The sequence below is a fragment of the Simochromis diagramma genome, unplaced genomic scaffold (genome assembly GCF_900408965.1).
Source record: "Simochromis diagramma unplaced genomic scaffold, fSimDia1.1 OVJJ01000603.1, whole genome shotgun sequence".
NCBI classification, from domain to species: Eukaryota; Metazoa; Chordata; class Actinopteri; order Cichliformes; family Cichlidae; genus Simochromis; species Simochromis diagramma.
This window is the reverse complement of record NW_024387414.1, coordinates 16,363,682-16,385,869: the sequence shown is the minus strand read 5'-3', so window position 1 is coordinate 16,385,869 and position 22,188 is coordinate 16,363,682. Positions and strand designations below refer to the sequence as shown.

The 22,188-nt window shown below is 42.0% G+C and overlaps 1 protein-coding gene across 5 annotated transcripts in view; it reads right to left on the bottom strand.

The window, feature by feature from the left end:
• The window catches only part of gse1 (Gse1 coiled-coil protein), a 165,584-nt gene that overhangs the window by 24,991 nt on the left and 118,405 nt on the right, over positions 1-22,188 (bottom strand). Inside the window, exon 1 of one of the 5 annotated variants that reach the window (XM_040011520.1) lies at positions 17,626-17,848. The exons of 3 other annotated variants lie outside the window; for them this stretch is intronic. Coding sequence is in view for 1 of the 2 variants with exons in the window: in XM_040011518.1 (XP_039867452.1) it covers positions 854-887 (34 nt within the window). In the remaining variant the exon portion in view is untranslated. Of the gene's footprint in view, positions 1-853; positions 10,330-17,625; positions 17,849-22,188 lie in introns of those variants that run through there. One more of the 5 variants, XM_040011518.1, reaches the window with a different exon arrangement.

Here is a 22,188-nt window from a genome sequence, read left to right as displayed (position 1 = left end):
TGGGTACTCCTGTCACTCTAAAATGTTGCCAGATTTGCTTTGCAATTTACGCTCTTATACTTTTTTGTTATTTTCAGTGACTTTTATGCGTTTCATGTTTGCATCACACACGCCTGTCCAGTGAATGGTCAATGTGATTTGCGGTTAGGTTAGCAAAGCTGAAGACCATTTCTGAAAGTGTGCACAACGGAGATTGTTTTCATTTTAAAAACACTGCTTTAAGTGAAAATGTATTATTGTGGATGTAGCCTGAGAGGGCTATAAAAAGATCATTTTCCCTTCTGAGAAGAGAGCAGAAGCAGAGCACCGTGTGTGTGTGTGTGTGTTTTCAAGTGGATACACACACAGTGGCAAGTCAGGCATGAGAGAGTGAATAGCATTCCCAACACCTCTCAAGTTGTCCTGCCTGTAACCTCCCAGTTACCCAGTGCACTTTCAATGAACCCAGCAAACAATTAATAATGGAATCACTAAAGTAACACACACAGAGCCTGGTGACAGACCGGCAAACAAGCAAAAGCACACACCAAGTTCAACTCCATTCCAGTAACGTGACTTAAGACAATAGCGTGCTACTCTTCCCTCCTTATTTAGGGAAAGTCCGACAAAGTCAGGAGGACATATTCAAGGAACTTTTTCTAAATGAGTAACTACAGAGACAGCAGCTTATGGTTGGACTGTATCAACCACACATACAAACCACAGCACAAACAGAAACAAATGTGAGTAGCAGTGAAAGAAGAGACGAACAAGCACGCAGCCTGACAAATACACGCAGAGGCGCACATCCGGAGTTCTCGCAGCGGTTCAAGAACCCCCCTCACAGATAAAAAGTGTGATCGAAGCTTCTTACTGCACAAAGGAGTGGAGCCGCCTGCATCTCCCATGCCTGCATCTTCTCATTGAGCCCAGCCCAGTGCGCACCGGTAACGAGCGCCAGGACACACACCATCTTACTGCTCCCTTCTCTCTCACTCACTCCTCGCCTATCTCTCTCGTCCTGCCCGTCCACTCGCTCCCTGCCTGCCCGGCTGCCTTCCTGTCTCACAAAGACCATGTAGAGCTTATCTAACAAAGCAACACACTACGCACGCCGCCTCTCTCTCCCCTCCGTGCTCTCGCTCGTTCTCTCTCTCTAACTGAGAAAACAGAAATTCTTAGGCTAGCAGCTGCTGCGATGTCACATGACCTCACCCCCACCCCCTCCCCACAGTCTCCCTCACTCCTCCTCCTCCACCCTTCTCAACCTATAATTCCTCAGCCATTTGTAGATAACAGACACAGGCATGCATGCCCTGCAAAGGCGAATTGGAGGAGGGGGAGGGGAGGGAAGGAGGAGACGGAGGAGGAGGAGAAACAGGGAAGGGTGCTCAGCCGGTCATCACATCTGACCCCATTGCTGGCAAGCGTCATGAAGCGTGTGCGTGTGGGGTCGTGTGTGCATATGCATGAATGGAGGGGGAGCAGGTAGGTGAAATATGCGAGGCTCCCTTTTTTTTTTTTTTTTTTCTTAAGACAAATACAAAGAAGTTAGGAGAAAGAAAGAAAGAACATGCCCTGGCCTGTGTCAAGCCCTACAGCACAACACAGAAACTCTTTTGTAAATTATTAGCCTCAATTCAACTCAGTTCAATTTGCTTTATTCACACATTTCCACAACTGAAAATTCTCAAATTAAAGTGAAATTAAGGCTATTTCAAAGCAAATACAAAAAGAAAATCATTCTTCTCCTTTTTACACGAATCTGTAACATTTCACACAAATGAGGATGTCATACCAAAAAAAAAATGTATGCGCAATTTAACCTTTACCACACACACACACACACACACACACACACACACACACACACACACACACACACACACACACACACACACACACACACAGGGGTTCCTTTGAGTAAACACACAGTATGCCACAATTAAAAAGAGCTGTTATCAGGGTGGGGGAGCCTAATGTGTAATAGTGGTTGGGGTGGAGGACTCAGGAAAAGGGTAAAAGTGTGGGTTTGACTTCCCCTCTCTGTCCTGCTGTCATAGCAGGGGTGTGAATGACTTGTTTTAGTCATTTCCTCCTTCCGCCACTCGCTACTTTTCTCAGAACAGCAAAGGAGCAAGTGAGCGAGAGATACAATTTTTGGGTTAAAACAACATAGTGGCCAGCACTTCGCCAAATGCCACCTCCCAGAAATCCTCTCTGTTCCTCCAGAGAAGTTTGTCCCTTGTGAACACAGGACCACCACAGTCATCGCTGTTTCCGGCCTTCTCTTCCATTTTTGTCTAAAACCACGAAGATCAACCAGCTGGTTCTGAACAACACATCCTATCAAAGATTGGTGGTGTGTGTGTGTGTGTGTGCTTATGCTTCTATGTTCTGAGTAATCTACCAGCAGTCATGAGTAGCATAACTCATAAGGAATCCTTTTCTCATGGTTTAAGTCTTGCTTTGTTGCATACACACACACACAATCTATCCCCCTATCAGTCTGCCCTCATTTCCTGTCACCACCATCTCTCATCCAGTAAAGTAAATACCCAGAAATGGAAAACAAACAGTGGCATTTTCCCAGTTAGCTTCCAACAACAAAACAGATAAACACCTATTACTTTAACGTACTAATGATTACAAATCATGTCATCAGTGACAGTGTGATTATATTTCTTTCTAAACTGGGAAAACACAAGCCATGCACAAGCCGTGTAGGCTCTATTTTCAGACTAAGTGAAGATGAAGACTATGATCTAAGGAAAGCATGAGTAATGTCTCTTGAATTTCCAGATAAGTGGGCCTGCTGTCATTTCTTAACATCACTCAGTTACAACACACTTGCTCAGGGTGTGCAGTGTCAGGCCTTTCATTCTTCAAACAACCAGCAGATGGCATCGTCTAACAGTCAATCAGGGGAATCCTCTGTCAGTAAAACAGCATGTCACAGTCCTTTAATCCAGTAATACACAAAAGAAAACGGATACATTTTAATGATATCGTTGTGGATTAAGAGAAGGACAAACCAAGGTTAAGGATGTTAACGCAACATTTACAGAGATATGAATAAATTAGATCTATTGACACTGGAGCAAACGCTGAGCATTTTTCCTGACAACCCAAGGGTTAAAGGAGTCTATTACACACCAAGCTTGCTGATGCAATTAACCCTTTCTGTTACGCCCTAAGGGAAAACAAATACAAAGCCCTGAAAAAGAATGTAGACTACAACAGGCTACATACAAACATGATTCCACGCACCCACAAACGCACACACAGAACAGATTGACTGCTAAATGGCATACAGTAAACGCACTGTTTTAACACCCAGCTGGGAGAGAAGCAGATCACTAACTCCCATAGTCAAACAAACACACTGACACACACAGTTCCACCCTTTTGCTGGTTGGAATGCAGATTAGGCTTTCATGCGCACGCTCGCACACACGCGCACACACACAGAGAACGTAAATCCTCTTGGCTACTGTATGCCCTGGCCAGTGGAGAGATAATGCAGTGGCAGCTCTAGCGAGTGGTTAATCTTTAACCAGGAAGGGATTTGCCTATCAGCTTGTTAAAACTAGCAGTGCCGTGCTGCTGGCCCATCTATTTGATCCAGTCACCAACCTGTCTTGGCCAAGTCCAATACAGCACGGACTGAAACTGTACTGCCAACTGACACATGACAACTAGTGCGTTTCCACGCTTTACTTCACTCAGGCAGCAGATGCCTCTTTTCTAGAGGCATGGTAAAGCACACTTCAGTCGTGCCACAATATTGTGGCTCTGTTTAGGAACAGAGCCAAACCGGTCAGTGTCTCGCTTAAAATGAGCAATAAAAATGTCATTACAATAAACCAGTTGGCTCAATGCATGTGGCCGGGCAGGCGACTGAAGCACAGTTTCTAAAAGCCTTGCTGTGCTCAGCTTTGAATACTTCTGTAGCTCTAATGTAATATAGCTGTGTGGTCTGCTGTTGTGTTCCACTTCAACATTCCAGTTCTTATTTTCGTCTACAGCATGAACGCTGGTTTCTCATAATCTGTTCTTTGATGTACTACGATGTAGTATCAGAGCTATATTTGTCAATACAACACAAACATTTACTCCCACTACTTCAAGGCTAAATGAATTCTAGCACAGTTTGTTCCCTGATTAGCAAAGGACATTTGATATTTGTTTTTTTATCAACAGGCCAGTATTAAATATTTGAATAAGGAACAGTGAACAAGATGTTAATGGAATGCCTGAACTCCAAGTGACGTGCGTTTAGTTCAGTTTTTGCAGACGTGCCTCAAGCATGTCATCAGCTAAGCGTCTCGCCCAAAAGTAAGAGGAAAATTATTTTTTTCTTACATTATGGGCTCTAATCAGAGTTGCTCAGCAGAGCTAAAAACTGATGGCAACTCCCAGAGGGAAAGCATATATCAGCTAGACTGTCACACCTAAACTTCAGACAAAGTCGAGAAAATCAAGTTTCGACTTTGTCCAAAGATGGCCTCTTTCACAAACAGACAACAGGAAATAGTCTGCATCACTAGTGGAAATATATAGGTTTAGATAAGAGGTGGCGCCTGGGTAGAGACAAGGAGACAGGACACAGCGTGCCCACTCACTCACTGCGAGTTCTCCAAACAGTTACTTATTCAGACATCCGACTGATTCTGTACTAGGAAGCTGGAAGAATTAAGTCCATTTTAAAACTTGACCCAAATTATTTGGAAAATGGTGTAACATATGTAACTCTTCTGGGTTATTACCACAAAGGTTCAGGGCTGCAGTGCACATGTGACCAAACCTTTAGCCTTAGCAGCTCAGACACTGACAGAGGAAGGATTTAGAGTCAATTTGATGAGTACATGTCATCGTGACTGGTTGACAGAAGCTCAAGGTAGCACAAGATGTGCTGACAGGAGGATGAAATAGATGACAGGAAGCTATGTAAGAAGTTTAACATGAAAGAAACTTCAGATTAAAGAGACAACGGAGACAAACGAGGGTTCACAAAACAGCAGTTAAGTAAGCTGCAATTAAGGTTAAACCAACCTAGCTAAACAGGATGTAATATGAGCATAATATCTGCTACCACTGCAAAGTTATCATGTGCCTAAAGCCGGCCAAAAAAGACTGCATAGCAACAGGAAACATAACTCTGCGGCTAACTAAATCTAAACTTTGAGTGATATACTGTTTATAAATGGTACTCAAGTATCCATAAACAGCTAAGGTTGACCAAAAAAAAGATGATCTTTAAGGTGCACAGGCAGCTATTCCAAAACAAAGAAAAACCACTTGACCAAGGACATAATATCAAAGGTGGTTGTAAATGCTCACAGATATGAGTCTGGATATTAACAGTGCAAACAGATGTATGTTTCATTCTCACTCGTGAACACACATTCACACATACGCAGACTATCCAGGAGCACAGCAGGATAAACCTGCTCTGGTAGTTCCAAGTTTGTTTGACTTCTTAGATGAGATGTCATAGTCTACCCTCAGGCACAATACAGCGGACGTGTACGTGTGTTTCCAAAGACACACACACACACACACACACACACACACACACACACACACCTACGAGTGCCATCTCTTTCACTCCATACCAAAGACAAAAACCTAATATCAGAGAAATCCTGAAACAGAAGCACTGTGGCTGCAGAGAAGCTGAATCAAAGGCGACAGTTCCACTGGAGAAAGATGGAAGAAGAAAAGGAAGACCAAGACAGAGGAAGAAAAAATCACAGTGGTGGTGTAGGAGGAGGGGGGTGGGGTGAGGGTGGGGGGCTGAGCGAGAGATCAGTCAAGAAGCCGAAAGAGAGGGAGACAGCATTGCCTGTGTCTGAGCTGTCATTATACAGCAGGCCTCCATTATGGAGCTACAGCAGAGAACAGAGTACATCTCTCTCTGACCTGGCTTGCTCACATTGTCCTACACACACACACACCTAAAAACACAAGCACGCAGACACCACTGTGCAACAAGCAAAGAGAGCAGTCTTTCTGTCTTCTACGTTGTGAGGCTTTAAATGATACGGCTGTGTACGTGAACGTGCATGTGTGTGAACACCTTATTATTCATCCCTCACCTCCTACTTCTCTTCCTCTCGTACACTCACTGTTTTCACCCCACCCCCAACCTGCCTTCCAGCAGCCAGCAACAAAAACACAGAGATTTCAAAAGACCAGCCGGCATCTCTCTCCCTCTCTTCACCTTCTTCTCTTCAATTCTCCAACGCACACACAGCCACAGAGAAACAGTGTGTCCTCGGGGCAGGCACGAGCTGAGATGATTTTCTCTCCTCTCCTCCTCCCTGCATCCGACTTACCCACCCCAACAGTGCCATTTCCTCTGTCTGTTAATTACATAGCGGCTGTGGTAGGGGTGGCTGGGGTTGTGGTGGTGTGTGCGCGCGTGAGCGCATGTCATCTTGGGAGTGTGTAGTTGTGTTCTCGGAGACACCAGCGTGGGCGTATGACAGAACAGTCTGGTTACGCTTCACAATGCTGCTTAGAGAGTGTGAACACACACATGCAGAGATACACATTCAGCCACACAAACACGCACAAGAGCCTCCTGTCTGTGTTTCTGGCTCTTTGTGGTCGATGCCCCAGGAGTCAAGCTGCTGTCTGTATGGCTGTGCCCTCTGCAGCCTCTTGCTGAGGGGGACACAGCCTTGCTGCTCCCCTGATGAGAGGGCCTGCTTCAGCCCCAGCCCAGCTGTTCGTCAGAAAGCATGGAGGCTGTTAGCTCAGATATTACCATGTCCTGCCAACTCCCTCTTTTAATCAACCTCACCTGTTACAGAGAATAAAAAAGGGTGACAGATTGGCTCCGAAAAAGGGAGGGCGACATTACAAACGTTACAGATCTCCCACACATGAACTCAAAAACCAAAAGACAAAAATCTACCATGGAGCTTATCGTCTTTTCTGCACCTGTGTTTCTTTAGCGTACTTTTAGCCACATAAACTGATACGTACACAGGCACAGATGACACACACAATGCTGACAAATAAGCAGACAACCTATATATCCCACAAACCTGAATAAATTGTATTGTTCTGAACTGTGATACTCTCAGTGCTTGGGGACATCATTGCATGTAACATATTTTGGTTGTTATCATCATTCAGCTTGCTCCCTCCTCCTCTCTTTATCTCCCTCCACAAGCCTCCTCAGGAGATGAGCACAGTTTTTTTTTTTTTTTTTTTGCTGGATTCCCTACATACACTCCTCACTTCATCCGCTCTCCCTTTTCTATTCTCTCTGTGATGTACTCTTCTGGGTTGTGGTTGCCTAATTAGCACTGCAAGTGCTCTGCATGGGCCCTGACTCCCAAGCGGCACCGCCGCACACACACAAGAAGACACACACAGAGACAGACATGCACACAGCACCCACTTGACTTTCCATAGCTGTTGCTGAGAGTTGGCCTGTTGTAATCTTGTAATTGGTATAATTGGTGTGTGTTCCCGGTCGTGCATGCGTGTGCGTGTCCAAATGTGTGGATGCTGCACGGTTTGACGAGTGAACCTCTCTTCTCTAGGCGAGCACGAAGAAGGCAAACCACTGTCACCATGGCCAAATCTTTGTGAGTAGCCACAAAAACAAGGCTTTGCCACAGAGCTGAGACTTGTGGTGTCCTTGATACTCTCAAGCACTTGACAAGTACACCATTTGCAGAACAGTCATTCATTTAAAAAGTGATTTTAATATTTCACAACATTCGAGGGTCAGTCCAGATTAATCACAATGGTTCTTGCAGTGCTTAAAACTTCAAATAAAAATTTCTCAGTAATATTACAATGAATTTGAGCATTGCTTGTTTATTAGCTGGACCAGCGAACTGTGTGATTTAAGATTAGATCCACACAGAATGCAAAAAGAATAAGAAGTGGTTCAAAAGTGCAAATGTTCATGACTTATCTAGTTAGCACAGGGGAAATCTAAGGATCTGTAAGATTAAAGCTAGAACAGTTACACAACCTTACAAACATTTAGTCAGTTGTTACTTGGTTATTCAACCAAAAGGAAAACAGCTGACGACAGGTATTTTGACAACTGATCACTCAATTTAGTCATGCAACACTTTGTCAGGTTCCAGTTTCTCAAATTAGTTTCTTTATCCTTTCTTATCTTTTTTCTTTATTTTTTTTTTTAAATGATCAAACTTTTACCTTTGGCCTTTATAAATCTTTATAAATTACATTATATTTTATTGTTTACATTTTTTATGATTTTTTTTATAGTGTGCATGAGAAGAAATCATTATTAGTCATAGAATTAAACCATTCAAGTATATTAAACTTTCTGTTAAATGTAAACATCCGTTTGTGTTCTGTGTGCACATACAACACAGGTGCCTGTACTTGCCATGGTACTGTGCAAATGTAACAAAAAACTGGATTGGCTTGCAACGATCCACAGATTTTGTGGTGCAGAATGTATTAAGAGGCAATGAAGTGTGCAGCGTGCTTGTGCAGGTGTTGAGTACATCGGCATGATCTTTCTCAATGGCTTACTCAACATTTAAGAGATTCACTTGCCATCCTAAAAGAACGACAAAACAGTTGATTGCCATAATGCATACATCCATGAGATTGAATAGACTGGGAAAACCATGCAGCGATGTACCCCCCCTGTGTGTTTATGTTATCCGCTCACTAAATTATTAGAAATTATGTCAATCGGTTGCAATGCAACGAGAAACGCACAAGGTTGATGTGATACTGAGATAAGAGACAACGCGTATGGAAGATGTGAAACTGAGATATAAACAAAAATACAGAAAGAACAGTTCCCAAAATGCATACGCTTTTAGTTATGCAAATATCAGCCAGCTAAAACAAGTCTAGCTGGCAACTAGATTCTCTGTGAGAGCACGTTTAACACGGCAACTGTGGCCTCCACCAACACAGGCATGCAGCTCTGTCCATGAGCTTATTAAAACACTTGGCCGCAAAATTGCTTCACTTCTTCAGGCACATATCTGACCTTGTACTCATACACAATGAGGCATGCTAACAAACAGACACATACAATATGACAGTCAGCTGATATGGCAGATATCGCAGAAACAGAGGAAAAGACAGAAATGGAGGAAACAAGAGAGGCAAAGAGTCATGTTGAAGAGAGGTGGAAGCAGACACAGATAGAGGCAAGAAGAGATGATGATGTGATAGCAGAAGAAAAGGGCTTTGTTGAAGAGTAGCCCTTAGCACAAAGCTGTTTTTAGTGTGACTGGAGAAAGCACAAGACGGACAGACACGCTATGTGAATTGTGCTGAGGTACACACACAAAAAAAAAAAAAGTTAATGAAAGAGGCTCTACTTGGTGAGGGCAATAGTCAAGTATGGTCAGTATTGAGTGTGTGTATGATTCGCTTATCTACTGCTCTCATGTTGCCTGTGTTGTGTTTATTTGGCCCGTGCTTATCAGGCTCTGGGGTATGACAACGACAGCAGCAAACACGAGCTACACAAACATATGCATATAATCTAAAGAGGTGGTTTGGTCTGCTCAATGTAGCAAGAGTGGCTTGTGTGAATGAAAATGGGTTTTTTTAATCGTACGCCTCAGGCAATCAAATCCAAACTGAAGCTTCAGAATACAAAGTTGAGACTGTGACAAAGTGGCTGGAAATTACTCCACAGATGAACACTGCGCCCTGTTGTCTAAATGAAATCACGATGGCTACCAAAGCAGTATGTCTCCAATGCAGTTCAGGGAATGGCTCTCGAAGCATGGGACTCGACCACAATGGAGAGCAGTGTGACTCACCTTGCATCTATAAAGACTGCCCGCACAGTCCTCATGTTCGAAAAAGAAACCCTGAAAAATGTGACACTAAACTGGGGAAAACAACAATTTAAGCTCCAATCAAGCCAAAGTGAATAAAAGTGTTTCCAGTTACGAGAAGTAAAATATGGTATGGTCAGATAATATGTATAAAAGATTAAGTCAATAAAGTGAAGCCACTGGAGAAATGCTTTAAACTTGCATTCATCCAATGCCCAGCACAAGAAATACTCCTTTGGTTGCAAACAGACAATACAGACTGTATAGAAAGTCCATACTTCTAGATTGATTTATGACCTAGTTAAAGACTTTCCTAATGAGTTTATAGTTCCAATTTCTACTTCCAAATCTTAATTAAAACAGCACAATGTTCACTGTGTGAGTTATGGTCCCATACAGAAAAATATAGAAGGCAGAGAAGGATACGATTTAGGACAGGGGTCGGCAACCCTGGGCACGCGTGCCAGCCGTGGCACGCGAAGGGTTAACTGATGGCACGACCATAGCTGGACTGGCTATCGGGCATACCGGGCATTTGCTCAGTGGGCCGATGGTGATTATCTGTTTTTATGGGCCGATGATTTTTTTTTTTTTTTTTTGTAACGGTATAAATAATGAAATGTGGTGGATTGGCCAGATGCTGGCCGGTGTGTAAAAAATAACTCAGTTGTTTGGTGGTGGCTATGGCGAAGCTTCCACAGATTCAGTGACATTAGCAAGTGGTGGAGGCCAGCAGGTGGATGAGGGAAAGGTGAGGCAGGAGGAGCAGAGACCCGAGGCGGCCGCCGGTCCGAGTGTCAGGTGAACTGAAATTCAGGTAAGAAGTTATGACCTGCAGTCCATCTGTGTCAGATATAAACCAAGTTTAGATGGAGTTTATTTTTGTTGTGCTGACTTTTTACACTCAGTTACAATAACTCGTACTGCGTACTAGCTAGCATGATGGAGTTTATACAGCTGGGTGGGAGCTATGATTTTACTGATAGTGAACTTTATTTTATTCATAAGGTCAGTTAGTAGAGTTGCCAACCATCCCGTAAAAAGGCGAATCGTCCCGCATTCAGAGAAAATATTACACGTTTCGTATTGAGCTGATAAGGAACACAGCTTGTCCCGTACTTCAGCTAGAATGAAAAAAAAAAAGACACAAAGCTGGATTTATTCTGTCGTTACGCTGCACAGCTGTTTCTTCTTCTCTCATTCTCTCCCCCTCCCTCTCCTGTTGCTACTTCAATCATGAAACTGATCAATGATCAGCTGATCGGCTTTTCTCTCTTGTTTGTTTATCGCCCACTTTGCACCAGAAAGAGGAAACCGCCGGATGTCGCGTTAAACAACAGCAGCACGTTTAAGCTTGATCAGCTGTTGTTAGAATTTACTTAATATTAATTTCCAGTATCAGCTGATGTTTGCTGGAGCCACAGCTGTAAAAGCTGCTGGTCATGATGTCGGTTTGGTTATCAGGTGAGAAGGAAACATGAAGATGAAACCAGGAGATGTCCTTACTGAATCATCAGAGCTTTACAGGTGATGGAGAAACAGGTTTACCTTTTAGGTGACATGAATGAGTTGAAGGGAAGTTATAAGGGAAGGAAGAAATACACGGATACATCCGTAGATTCGAGACAGAATTCACAATGTGTTTTTGGGACTTTCAGGTGTATGGACCAATGTTTTATTTTCTGTTCAAACCAGAAAGTTTTAATGAGCAGCTAGACTTGTCTCGCATTAACTGGCTGAGTTAATGCCAGTTAATGCAACATCGAAGCAGCTGGAATCCATAGCTGTGCGTGTTCATGGAGCTTGCATTTTCACCTGCTGGACATCACTACCTGACAAGTTTAACTGTCTTCAAAACATTGCAGAGGCCTAATTGACAGTATTTGGTTCTACATATCTGTGTGAGCAGACTTTCTCTCACATGAGTGCCCTCAGGCCGTCTGAATGCTGGACGCTCAGAGACCTGTGTCTCTGAGTGGGAGACCAGAGATCAGAGTGTATTAACAAACATGCCATATTGGCTCAGTTTATTTTTCTTATCATTGTTGTGAGGAGACCACAAATAGCATTTGCACTTTCTGTTGTACAGTTCATTTGCTGTTATGGAGTTCTTGTTATGGATAAAAAGTGTCTTTTTATTTTTTTTGTTGAAAATAGCTGATAGCTATTCGCTGCCAACATCTGCAAACAAATATAATTCTATAAAGTGGTTCTATATAGTATGTAACTGTTAATATAGAGCGTTATTAAATTTATTGCTAATACAATCATATGGCAGACTGACTTCTGAGGAAATTTTAGATGGCACTAATCATCATCAGAAAGGTTGCCTACTCCTGATTTAGGATATGGCTACACAGAGGTTGATAAATGGCAATCGTATGAGCATGCTGTGTCCTCTTTTTCTGAGATCTACTCACTCATTACACCCAGCTTTGAAAACAAATAAATAAATAAATGAAGTGTTCAAGTTGAGGCTTCAAAATGGGACTTCCCAACCCAATGTGTAACATTGTGGCCATCTTTTAAACACAAACTATAGTTTCAGGTGCTGGTTTAGCTCAGTGCGTGCGCAGACAACCACAGGCCGAACGGCTGAGAGTGGCAGGCCCGGGTTCTAGTCTGACCCTTTACCGCATGTCTTCCCCCTTCTATCTCTGCCCCCGCTTTCCTGTCCTTTCTTCACTGTGCCTCTCAAATAAAGCTGAAAAAAGGCCAAACGCAAACTATAGTTTAACTTGAGGTGAAGATCTTTTAGGTGAAAAATGGTAAAAGGTTAACTTGTGTGAGAGTGATGAAAATCCACTCTTACAGATGAATGTACGATACGAGACAACAATGCCCCGACACTAATTTCCATGTTTAACAAATTATTCTGATCATGTAAACACAGGTACAATATACGTCCTACTAGTTTTTACCTCTGAAATCTCAGATCTACTTGGAATATTTTTTCAGCAATGTGAAGCGATCCTATGCAAGTAACCCTCATTACAAGGACTTGAGTCTACAAATTGAGGCCAAGACTCTCATTAAAACGCTCATATTCACGTCTACTTGCCATCAGGGTAACAACTTTACATATTTAAATGCACTTATATCGGGTAGCTTTGACACTTCGTACAGCCTTCCTGATCTATTACTGGAGAATTATGCTACTGTTACTGAAGTCCTTTGTTTTTATGTAAAATTAACCATCTAGCCTCAAAATAATGTGGTGTGTCACAAGGCATGTGAGTGTGCCAGGCTGTATGACAAGGCCTTAATGTTTTTAAAAGCATGCACTAACCAACACACACATATCATACTGATAAAATTAAGCAATGTTTAACAGCAGTGCTGGGTGACAAGAAATGCATCTCTACACATTCTACAGAGCAGGTTTAGCTTGCTCTCATACACAGAGTAAACAAACACACACACGTAAAGTAATAAGTGGCTTTATTACTGGAAATGAGGAGGAAAATGTTGCAGGCCTGAGAAAAAAAAGGAGGACATCAGACACAGGAAGCTGTTGGCTCTCTGGCTCTATACTTTACTACTTCTTTCTACCTGTGGAACTGTCTGCTTGGTCCTTCACCCAACGTCCCATCTGTCTTCTCTTCAGATAAATACTTTATGACCTGTTTGTTCAGCTGTCTTCACTGGTCATCACATTTACAGCTTACATTTACTACGTTTTTTTTTTAAACACTCAATAGGAGATTCTTAGAAAGACAATCAAACACACAAACTCAATTCGTCCCAAAGGGAAAAGCCATCAAACCAAGGTTAAACCTACAAAATCTAAGACATGCCCCATGAGAGTTCTAGCTAGGGATACAGAAGGGCAAAAACACAGAGAGGGAAAGACAGAGAAGGAAAGGAAACATGGCAGAGGGTATGTAGACAAAACAGAAAAAAGCCCTCAATTTCCTAAACGTCCCTACACTTGTATTCTCTTCCATCACAGAGCCGGACCACAGACGAATCCAGCCCTGTCACACAAAGAGAGCGGTAAATGCACCCACAATTTCATACCACCTAAGGACATTGTTGTGATGCTAGTAAAAGCCAAGCCTCACCCAGTAAAACACATCCCATTCTCTGTAATAGAGAACTATGTAAACCCATGCAAAGGCCTTTCTACAGTCTGTGCTATTCAAAGCTATCAATGTGGGCTGTTGATAAGAAAATGCAAAGTGGGTCACCTTTAACTCCAGGCTCCTTGTGTAAACAGTACAGGAAGCTGCTTGGGACTCTCCTAATCACTCTCTAAACAGAGCCAGGTGCTGTTGCCACAGACAAACTGTCACCAACACTCTGCTCAACACAGCTGCTGTCTAGCCCCCAGACACTCACAGCACTGCAGGCTACCACAGCATGACAAACAGCACAACGACACCTGAAAACATGCCAACCTCGTATAAGTGCTCTCGCAGCATAAAGCTTCAAGAACTTTTAAATGGCAGATTACAACTGAAAAAATTCTGTTCCTCAGAACAAGATTTGCATAAGTAATCTGCTACTCTTATCATGTGCTGAACCATCAGAGACATGTAAGTCTGTGACAAGAGAGGATAAATCCAACCAAAGTCAGCTAACTCACTTCTGCCAACAACACTATATTTGTTCCTCTTAGTATATATAATATCTTGCTAAGACTTAATTTTCACAAACTGTGGTAGACAAACAAAGAACACTTTTTAGTGTCTCAAAACATTACTGGGCAATCGAAAGGTTTCTGTTAATCACTCCGAAAGGTAATGCTTCATTTAAAACAAGCAGAAAATAATCATTATCAGCAGGTGCTTGTTCGCTTAAACTAGGCCAGGCACAGTAGAGGTTTTCCTGATGAGGAAACAAATTGCATCACATAGAGAAGTTGCATTACAGTTAAACATAAGTAGGTGATTTAATACTCCTTGATGGCTGATGATCAAAAAAAAAAAAAAAAAGACTGTAGACGAGATCAGGCAGACAGGCAAAAACTGAATGCTATTAATGCAGAAAACTCAACTACTATCACAACCAGCAGAGTGTTTCATAGGTGCAAAGTTATTATCTTAAGTCCACCGAACAAAAGAGCCATCACAATTGCATAGTTGTGGTAAAAACAACAGGTACATTCATGCAGCAGCCAGGTTTTTATCCACCTTAAGTATGAAACAATGCAAACTGCACCGCCCCACCTCCATCTAGTTTGTTAAGCAAAAAGGAGCTGAAAATGCTTTTCCAGTTTTCAGAAGTGCAGTCAGCAAATTATACATGAATACTAAAATACCAAAACTGTGCATCTGTGTCCTGCATGTCTGAAGACCCATTACAGTGACTTCTATGTAGTTTTTATCAATAATGTTGGATTATTAATTACAACCTGGTTAAATTTAGATAACCCTAACCCTGCCCTCTCTATTAGCAATGACTGATCCTAACCCAGCAGCCTTGTGACACGATCACGGTTCTGTTTATATATATATTAATGTGCTGTAGTGGGGAAAAAGAGACATGAAAATAAAACCCCTAACAATTCTATCTGTGACATCACTACTTCAGGCTTTATTTTAAGAGCACACAATTTGCAGTCCCATTGTAATAGCAGAGATCCCTAAATAAATTAAAAGCCAGATTAGAAACTGCTTCTCCAGCTGAATGACAGGTTTTATAAGATCTAGAAAACACAGGACATCATCCATTCTGCTCTCAATCTACATCCACATGAATGAGTTTCATTTTAAAATGAAAAAAATCTCTATCCGAATGAACATGTTAGCATGAAAACATATACTGGAGTTGTCGCAAAGCAAATATGGCACGATGGGAAAGGAGTACCCGTGAAATAAAAATAAAATGGCACAAAGTGACCTAGCTAGATGGTTTTGGCTTCATTTATGTGTCTGATAAAACCCATCAGGAAATGAAAGTAGCAGTTTGTGTCACTGGTTCCAACATTATTCCATTTAAGTGTAAATGTAAATTTAAATGTAGCCAAAGTTACTGTTTTTGAATTGAATTAAAACTTAATAATCTGTCTGTATCCTCAATTTCTTACATCTAATAAACATTTGGTGATTACGAACAGTTAATTAAAAGACATATTGTGCTGAAAGGCATAACATCAGAGGGAGTGAGAGCTGAATCTGTGAAAGCAGTCTAATTTGGACTGGTTAAATGGCAGGTTGAGCATGTGTTCATGCGGAGGATTTCCTGTATGAAACACAAATTAGTGAAGTGGTGACACCGGCTATCATCAGAGGTAAAAGATGGCAGTTGTAGGCTCACGTTAACCGCACTTGAGGAGAACTCCTAAAAGCACCTGGCCTGCAACCACATATCTAGCATATGGCTTAATCTGGATCAATATCTTGACTAAATACACAGTGAATGACAACCGTAAGATACATTTACATGATTTCTTTTGATAGGAGTGAAACTAACTCTATACATATAGTGTCTGTGATAACCAAAATACCTGGGATGACACCATTTCCTGTTCTATTCTAGTGCCAACTGATGTGCCCCCCTCATTTACTTCTAATTGTCCTACACTGTATTTTTTTGCCCTTTACCCTACTGTAAGCCATTTCTGGCTCTATTCTGAGAAGCCGGACTGTTTCCCATGTCAGTTACAATAAGTAATGGATTAAACACCTCGGAGTTATGCCAAAAATGTCAGAACAAAGTCATGACAGAGGGATAGCCATGTAGCAATGAATGACCTATCTCCACCACCAGTCAGCAGCTGTTAAAAAGAAAGCAGGAGGTCAGATTCCCTGCTCTTGCAGTTATGGCAAAGCTTATCAGCAGCAGCTAAAACACACAACAAGGCTCCTTCTGGCTACAGATAAACTCAACCCGCCGCACTGTGTGTGGAGTAAAGCCTGTTGCTTCACCGCTGTGTTTGCAGGCCGTGTTTTAAACCCAGGTTGTGTGACGAGACTAACGAGCGGTGTGTGCGTCTGTTTCAGTGTGTTCCCCACAGAAGAAAGAAAGAAAGAAAGAAAGAAAGTGAAGGAGCGCGTGGGATGTGGTTCAAGACAGTCCACCTGCCACGCGCACGCGTACAAACACGTACAGGGAGAGATCCTCCAACCCGACAGCACCAAATGGTCAAGATGCGTTAGCAGTCACATTTAGAGGAAATGCCCCGAGAAGCAACACAGAAAAGACAACAACTGCGAAGGAGCCAAACGAACTGAAGACTGCGGATTAACAACAAAGTAAATCCATCAATACAGTTTTAAACAGGCTAAAGAGTCCGTGTCAAAAGGGTCTAAAGTGAGCGTAAATGGCTTAACGCAGAAACCCCGAGCTATGCTTTAATGGGCTAATAACAACAGTGAACCGGTAACAACGTTACAAGAAGTTCATTTGAGGGGGTGGGGGGGTCGGCCGCTTTTCTTTAGACCTTCGGGTAATCTGCATTTTAAAACACGATTATATTAAAGTCCTTAATAACAAGTGAGTAACGATATATAAATACTGAGCGATATTAAGGGCTAGATGGCCGCGTGAGCGCACCGGAGCGACTCATTTTCTTTCTCTTTCTGTTGCACTCACTCTCTCTTGTCTCTTTTTCACACATTAGCACGCACACACAAAAGCACGCGCGCGCGCACCAGCGAGGGCTACACGCGCGCGCGCGCGCACACACACACACACACACACACACACACACACACACATACATACACAAGGGCTCGGCACCGACCTTCGAAAAATAAAATTAAATAACTAGCACCCGTTTCCTCGATATAGTAACGACTTCCTCAACAAACCCTCGCCGTATGTTCGCTCGTATACACAAACAACCTCCAGGTTTGAAAACAGATTCACAAAAAAAATCACTCACCGCAAACAAGTATGGGCTATTCCAGTGTTTATAAATTGGTTTAAAAAAGGTTTAAAAAAAATCTCCTTCCGTTAGCGGTGAAAGCGTTGATCCATCCTCCGTCGAGAACAGAGACCGTGCACTTTTGTTGTCACGCAGGAAGCTCCGACGCCTAGCGAGGCCACAGCGACGGAGCACAGCAGAGCAGAGCGCCGGAGAGAGGAGGAGAGAGGCGGCCGGCTGCCGGGAGCCGAGAGGTGGAGCTTCCGCCCCGGCGGGGGCCGGACCACAGGCACACAGAAAGACTGGCAAGGCGGAGGGGGGCGGGGGGTAGAAGCACCTGCTCCCTCCCCGTCACGCCCCCAGTCAACAGGGCTGACCTCGCATAGTCATCCCAGAGGGACAAGAATGCACGTTAAAGGCTTCACCAGGATGTAAAGGGTTAGACTACTTCCTGATCAGTTACAATTAAATTCGCACTAAGTTATCCTGTGATTTAAATTTCTGTTTCGTATGTACGCATGCGTATGTATACTAATATCTAATCTTAGTATTAGTACCTTGAATAGTATCTTACGAAATAAACTGATACAAAATAGATTACTTAATTTAATCACATAATCCAATAAAAACAGATATCATTGCTCTTTTGTTTTGCTAATTACCACTACAGCGTGACAACACAGGGTACAGTACTCACATCTCTGTTTCAAATCTCCATATTTTGTCTCATTTTCTGTCTTCATTTATTTATTTGTACTATTTGTATTTATATGTTCCATTTCTATTGTATATATTAATCGGCATCTGTGGGTGGACCGCAAAGAAAGAATTTCATTGCACAGAGAAATGCCGTTTCTCTTGTGACACATGACAATAAACACTTTGAATCTTGAATCTTCAAAGTAGGTAATTTAAAAATGAAAGTAATTCCAGCAAATGTCCACAAGGGGACAGCCGACCACAAAAAGCACACAGAAGCCTTTGCAAAAAAAAAAAAAAAGCCTTTACCCCCGTCTGGCTTATCAATGGTTTTACTGTGGATTAGATACCAGCGACTGCGCAGGCTGTAAAATCAAAGCCAAACTTGTAAACAGTAAAGACAGGGTGTTCTCGCGATGCCAAGGATGAAACTGAGGATTAAGCAGGTGATGGCTGGGGAGGGGAGAGGTCTGAGGGCCTTTTGTACTTTGTGGTGTACACTGCTAATTTAGGGATGCACTGGATCAAATGTAAGCTTAATTCCGTACAGCTCATTTGTGCGTACTATTAAACGGTAAAGCACAGCAGAAAAAAAGCACTACCCAACACGCATGGCGTGCTCTGTCAGGCAGCATAACCCTCCTCTATGAGTGAGCGCATTTGTGCACCACATGTCACGTCTTTCATCCATGTGATAGTGTATCATTCGCCTCTACTTGACCTGTAAGAGAGAGTGAGAGAGCAGGTAGACAACAATGCCGCACGGAGACTTCAGCCTTTGATGTACCTCCTGTCTGTTCAGCTCAGTTCTACAGACACTATAAGGATCTCCTTTTCTCTTTAATTCATCAAATAGACATTTGGGCATTAAAATCTATTTGCTGACTCAAAATGTTCAGTCAGTTAGTATTTTTTATGGTCTTTTTTTCAATCACTAATCACATATTAGCTATTAGACTTTAGTAATTTATTGTGATTAGTCATTGTTGAAAATGAATGAGTCATTATTAGAAGATAATCTCTGGCATCACAGTATTTGAAATATTCATAAATATGTTTTGTTCTATAACAAGCATCAGTGTGACTGCATTAATCAGTGAGAGAACAAAAGGATAATCTAATACATTAGAAAAACAACAAAAACAAAACCGTTTCTTAATTCCTTTAGTCACAGGCCAACCTATTAGAAGCATGCAGAGCCTCATTTTGATGCGCAGTTTAGGAAACTATGTGATTTTACATATACACAAGTTGGAAATGTAGCTTTTTTTTGTGCCTCTTTCCGACCCACTGCATATTAATACAAAGCTGCAGTATTTAGCACACAGTGTAATTAACTTGTGTCCAAAAGAGTGTGAAAACAACTTCAAAACGCCTGCGCCATGTAAAACCTCCACCAAGTGGTTAAACGTTTATGTTTTCATCCACAGTGTCGGGTGTACACGAATACTTTTCAACGAACACACATTTGCCTTTTCTTAATTGCTACATCTCTCTCAGCTGTAGGTGTACTGCCGTGTAACTATGGGAGTCTGCAGGGCATTTCTGTTCTCCTCCTCCTTTCCTCTTTCACCAGCCTTTCTTCTTAACCTCCTGCACCTTCCTCCTTTGATACTAAACATCCCCCATTCCTACCATCCCTCATTGATTTGACTACTTGCCAGTTCACATACTCGCTCCTAACATCGCCTCCTCCTCCTCCACTTCTTCATTTTCTCTACAGCCTTTACTCTCCTATGCATTACTTCTCCTGTTTCTCCTCTCTCTGGCTCCCCATTTTGCTTTCTCTCTCTTGCTCTCTCCGCCTCCCTCTCTCACTTGCTCTCTCAGCAGCAGACCTGGCCTTAGGCATCGTTAGCTTAATTTAATAAAGGGGCTTAAGCTTTTGAGAGGCTTTTGAAGGATCTGACTGCTGTTACATTCATTACAATCTATCAGCCACAAGAGACACAGCCTTGTTGCATGGCTGAGAAAGGGATCGAGTGTGTGTATGTCTGTGTGTGTGTGTGAACATGTGTGAGTATGCCGGTAAGGTTGTAATAATATTTGCTGTAATTATTAGAGCTATGATGGAGTCACACACCTTGTGAACTCTCAATTCACTTCTGGTCTACATCGTAAAGTGCCTGCCTGTATGCATATGTTTGGTGGAGAGTGGCGTCTGGTCAAAGAGCTGCCTACCACTACAAATGCATGCACGCTTTCCTTCCCTTCGGCATCTTAAAAAAAAAAAAAAATCTTCACCTCCTTTTTGAACTCCCTCAGTCCTACCAAACAACAAACGCCACAGATTCCCCCCCACCTCCTACTTCACCTCCATCAAGCTGACGACAAGTGGCAGCTCTTTTAGACTTCACCATAGGGAGACACAGTCAGAGTGGACGGGTTGGAAAAGACTTCAGCCACCCCTGTGGACATTGTGCCTGGGTCCCTTTTTTTAACACTGAGCTTAATATCCAGACTATACTAGGCTTTGCCTCCTACCTCCATCACCCACACAAAACCTTAGCAAAGCAGCGATCTCAGCAAGCACAAAGGATGCAGGAGAAAAAAAAATCATCAGGCTTTGCATATGTCTGTGCATGTACAGGCATATGTACATATGTGCCTGTGTGTGAGAGAGCGAGAGCTGGAGGGCATATGCTGTACCTCTGGGGTGTGTGTTCCACATTCTTCCAAGCCAGATATTAAATTAAGGCGAGAGATGTAATTAACATGCAGATCAGATGCCACACTGAGGACAGAAGGGGTCTTCAGTCAGTGACATGTTAGACAAGAAAGAGAGAGTGATGGATGGAATGACAGATAAAAAAAGAGGGAGAAATACAACATGTCCCACATTATTTTCTTCAGTTACTGACCTGCTGTCAGTACTGCATCACCAGAAAAACAGAAAGAAAGTAGATAGCTGCAGCTAATAATTAGTTTACCAAGTAAGTATTTTCTTCATTAACTGAATAACTGGTTGCTCTGTAACAGCATTTCAACAATTTGCAAATTATTCGGCAATTATGTTTTTAGGCAAATCAATTAAGGGAGTAGAGATTTCAGCCATTTTACCTTTATTTATATGTAGATATACCATGTGTTGTACAATAATACAAGATAAAATTGAAGTTTTACTCCAAACAGTATATAATATTGTAAAAAAAAAAAATTTAAAAAGCACAGTATTAGATATTTCTTCTTCTTCCTCTTCTCTAAATAAATAAAAAAAGGCTTTCAGACCAACTTTCAAACAGCACAAATCTAAACTGCTTGCATGTTATAACATGCTGATGTAGGCTGTTGCTATGTACAGTTGATCAAATAAAAGTCTTGGAATCAGTGCTGCAAAAACATGGAAAAATAAACAACCAAATGAAATGCTGAGAATAGCAATACCCATATGGAAAAGATATATATAAATCTTGTAAAGTTTGTATCTGTCTTGTGTGAAACTTGTATGAAAAGCATATAAGAGTGAAAACAGATATAAGATCCCTTGAAAAATTATATAATGAAACTTGTATGTTTTGGATACTTACTAAAACAATGTATGAAAGTAATGAGAAAGTGGCCACTTTCATGAGTAAATCATATAAGCCTTACATGATTTACTCATGAAAGTGGCCACTTTCATGAGTAATCACATATAAGTTTTTACTATTTCTTTTCCATATGGGTAAACTGCCATGTTGCGGTTAGAAAACTGTGACCTCATGCATTATACGTCACTTTATGTACTGTCCTGTCTTGAGGGTGAGGCAAATCTCTGTATATGGCGCTCTCCATCACTACTGGGGTACATCTGAGTGAAACCACAAGTAATACTGGCATAGAAGTAGTCCAATATGAAGCCAGCATGTGACTGAATAGTGCTTTAGATACAACTAAAAAGCA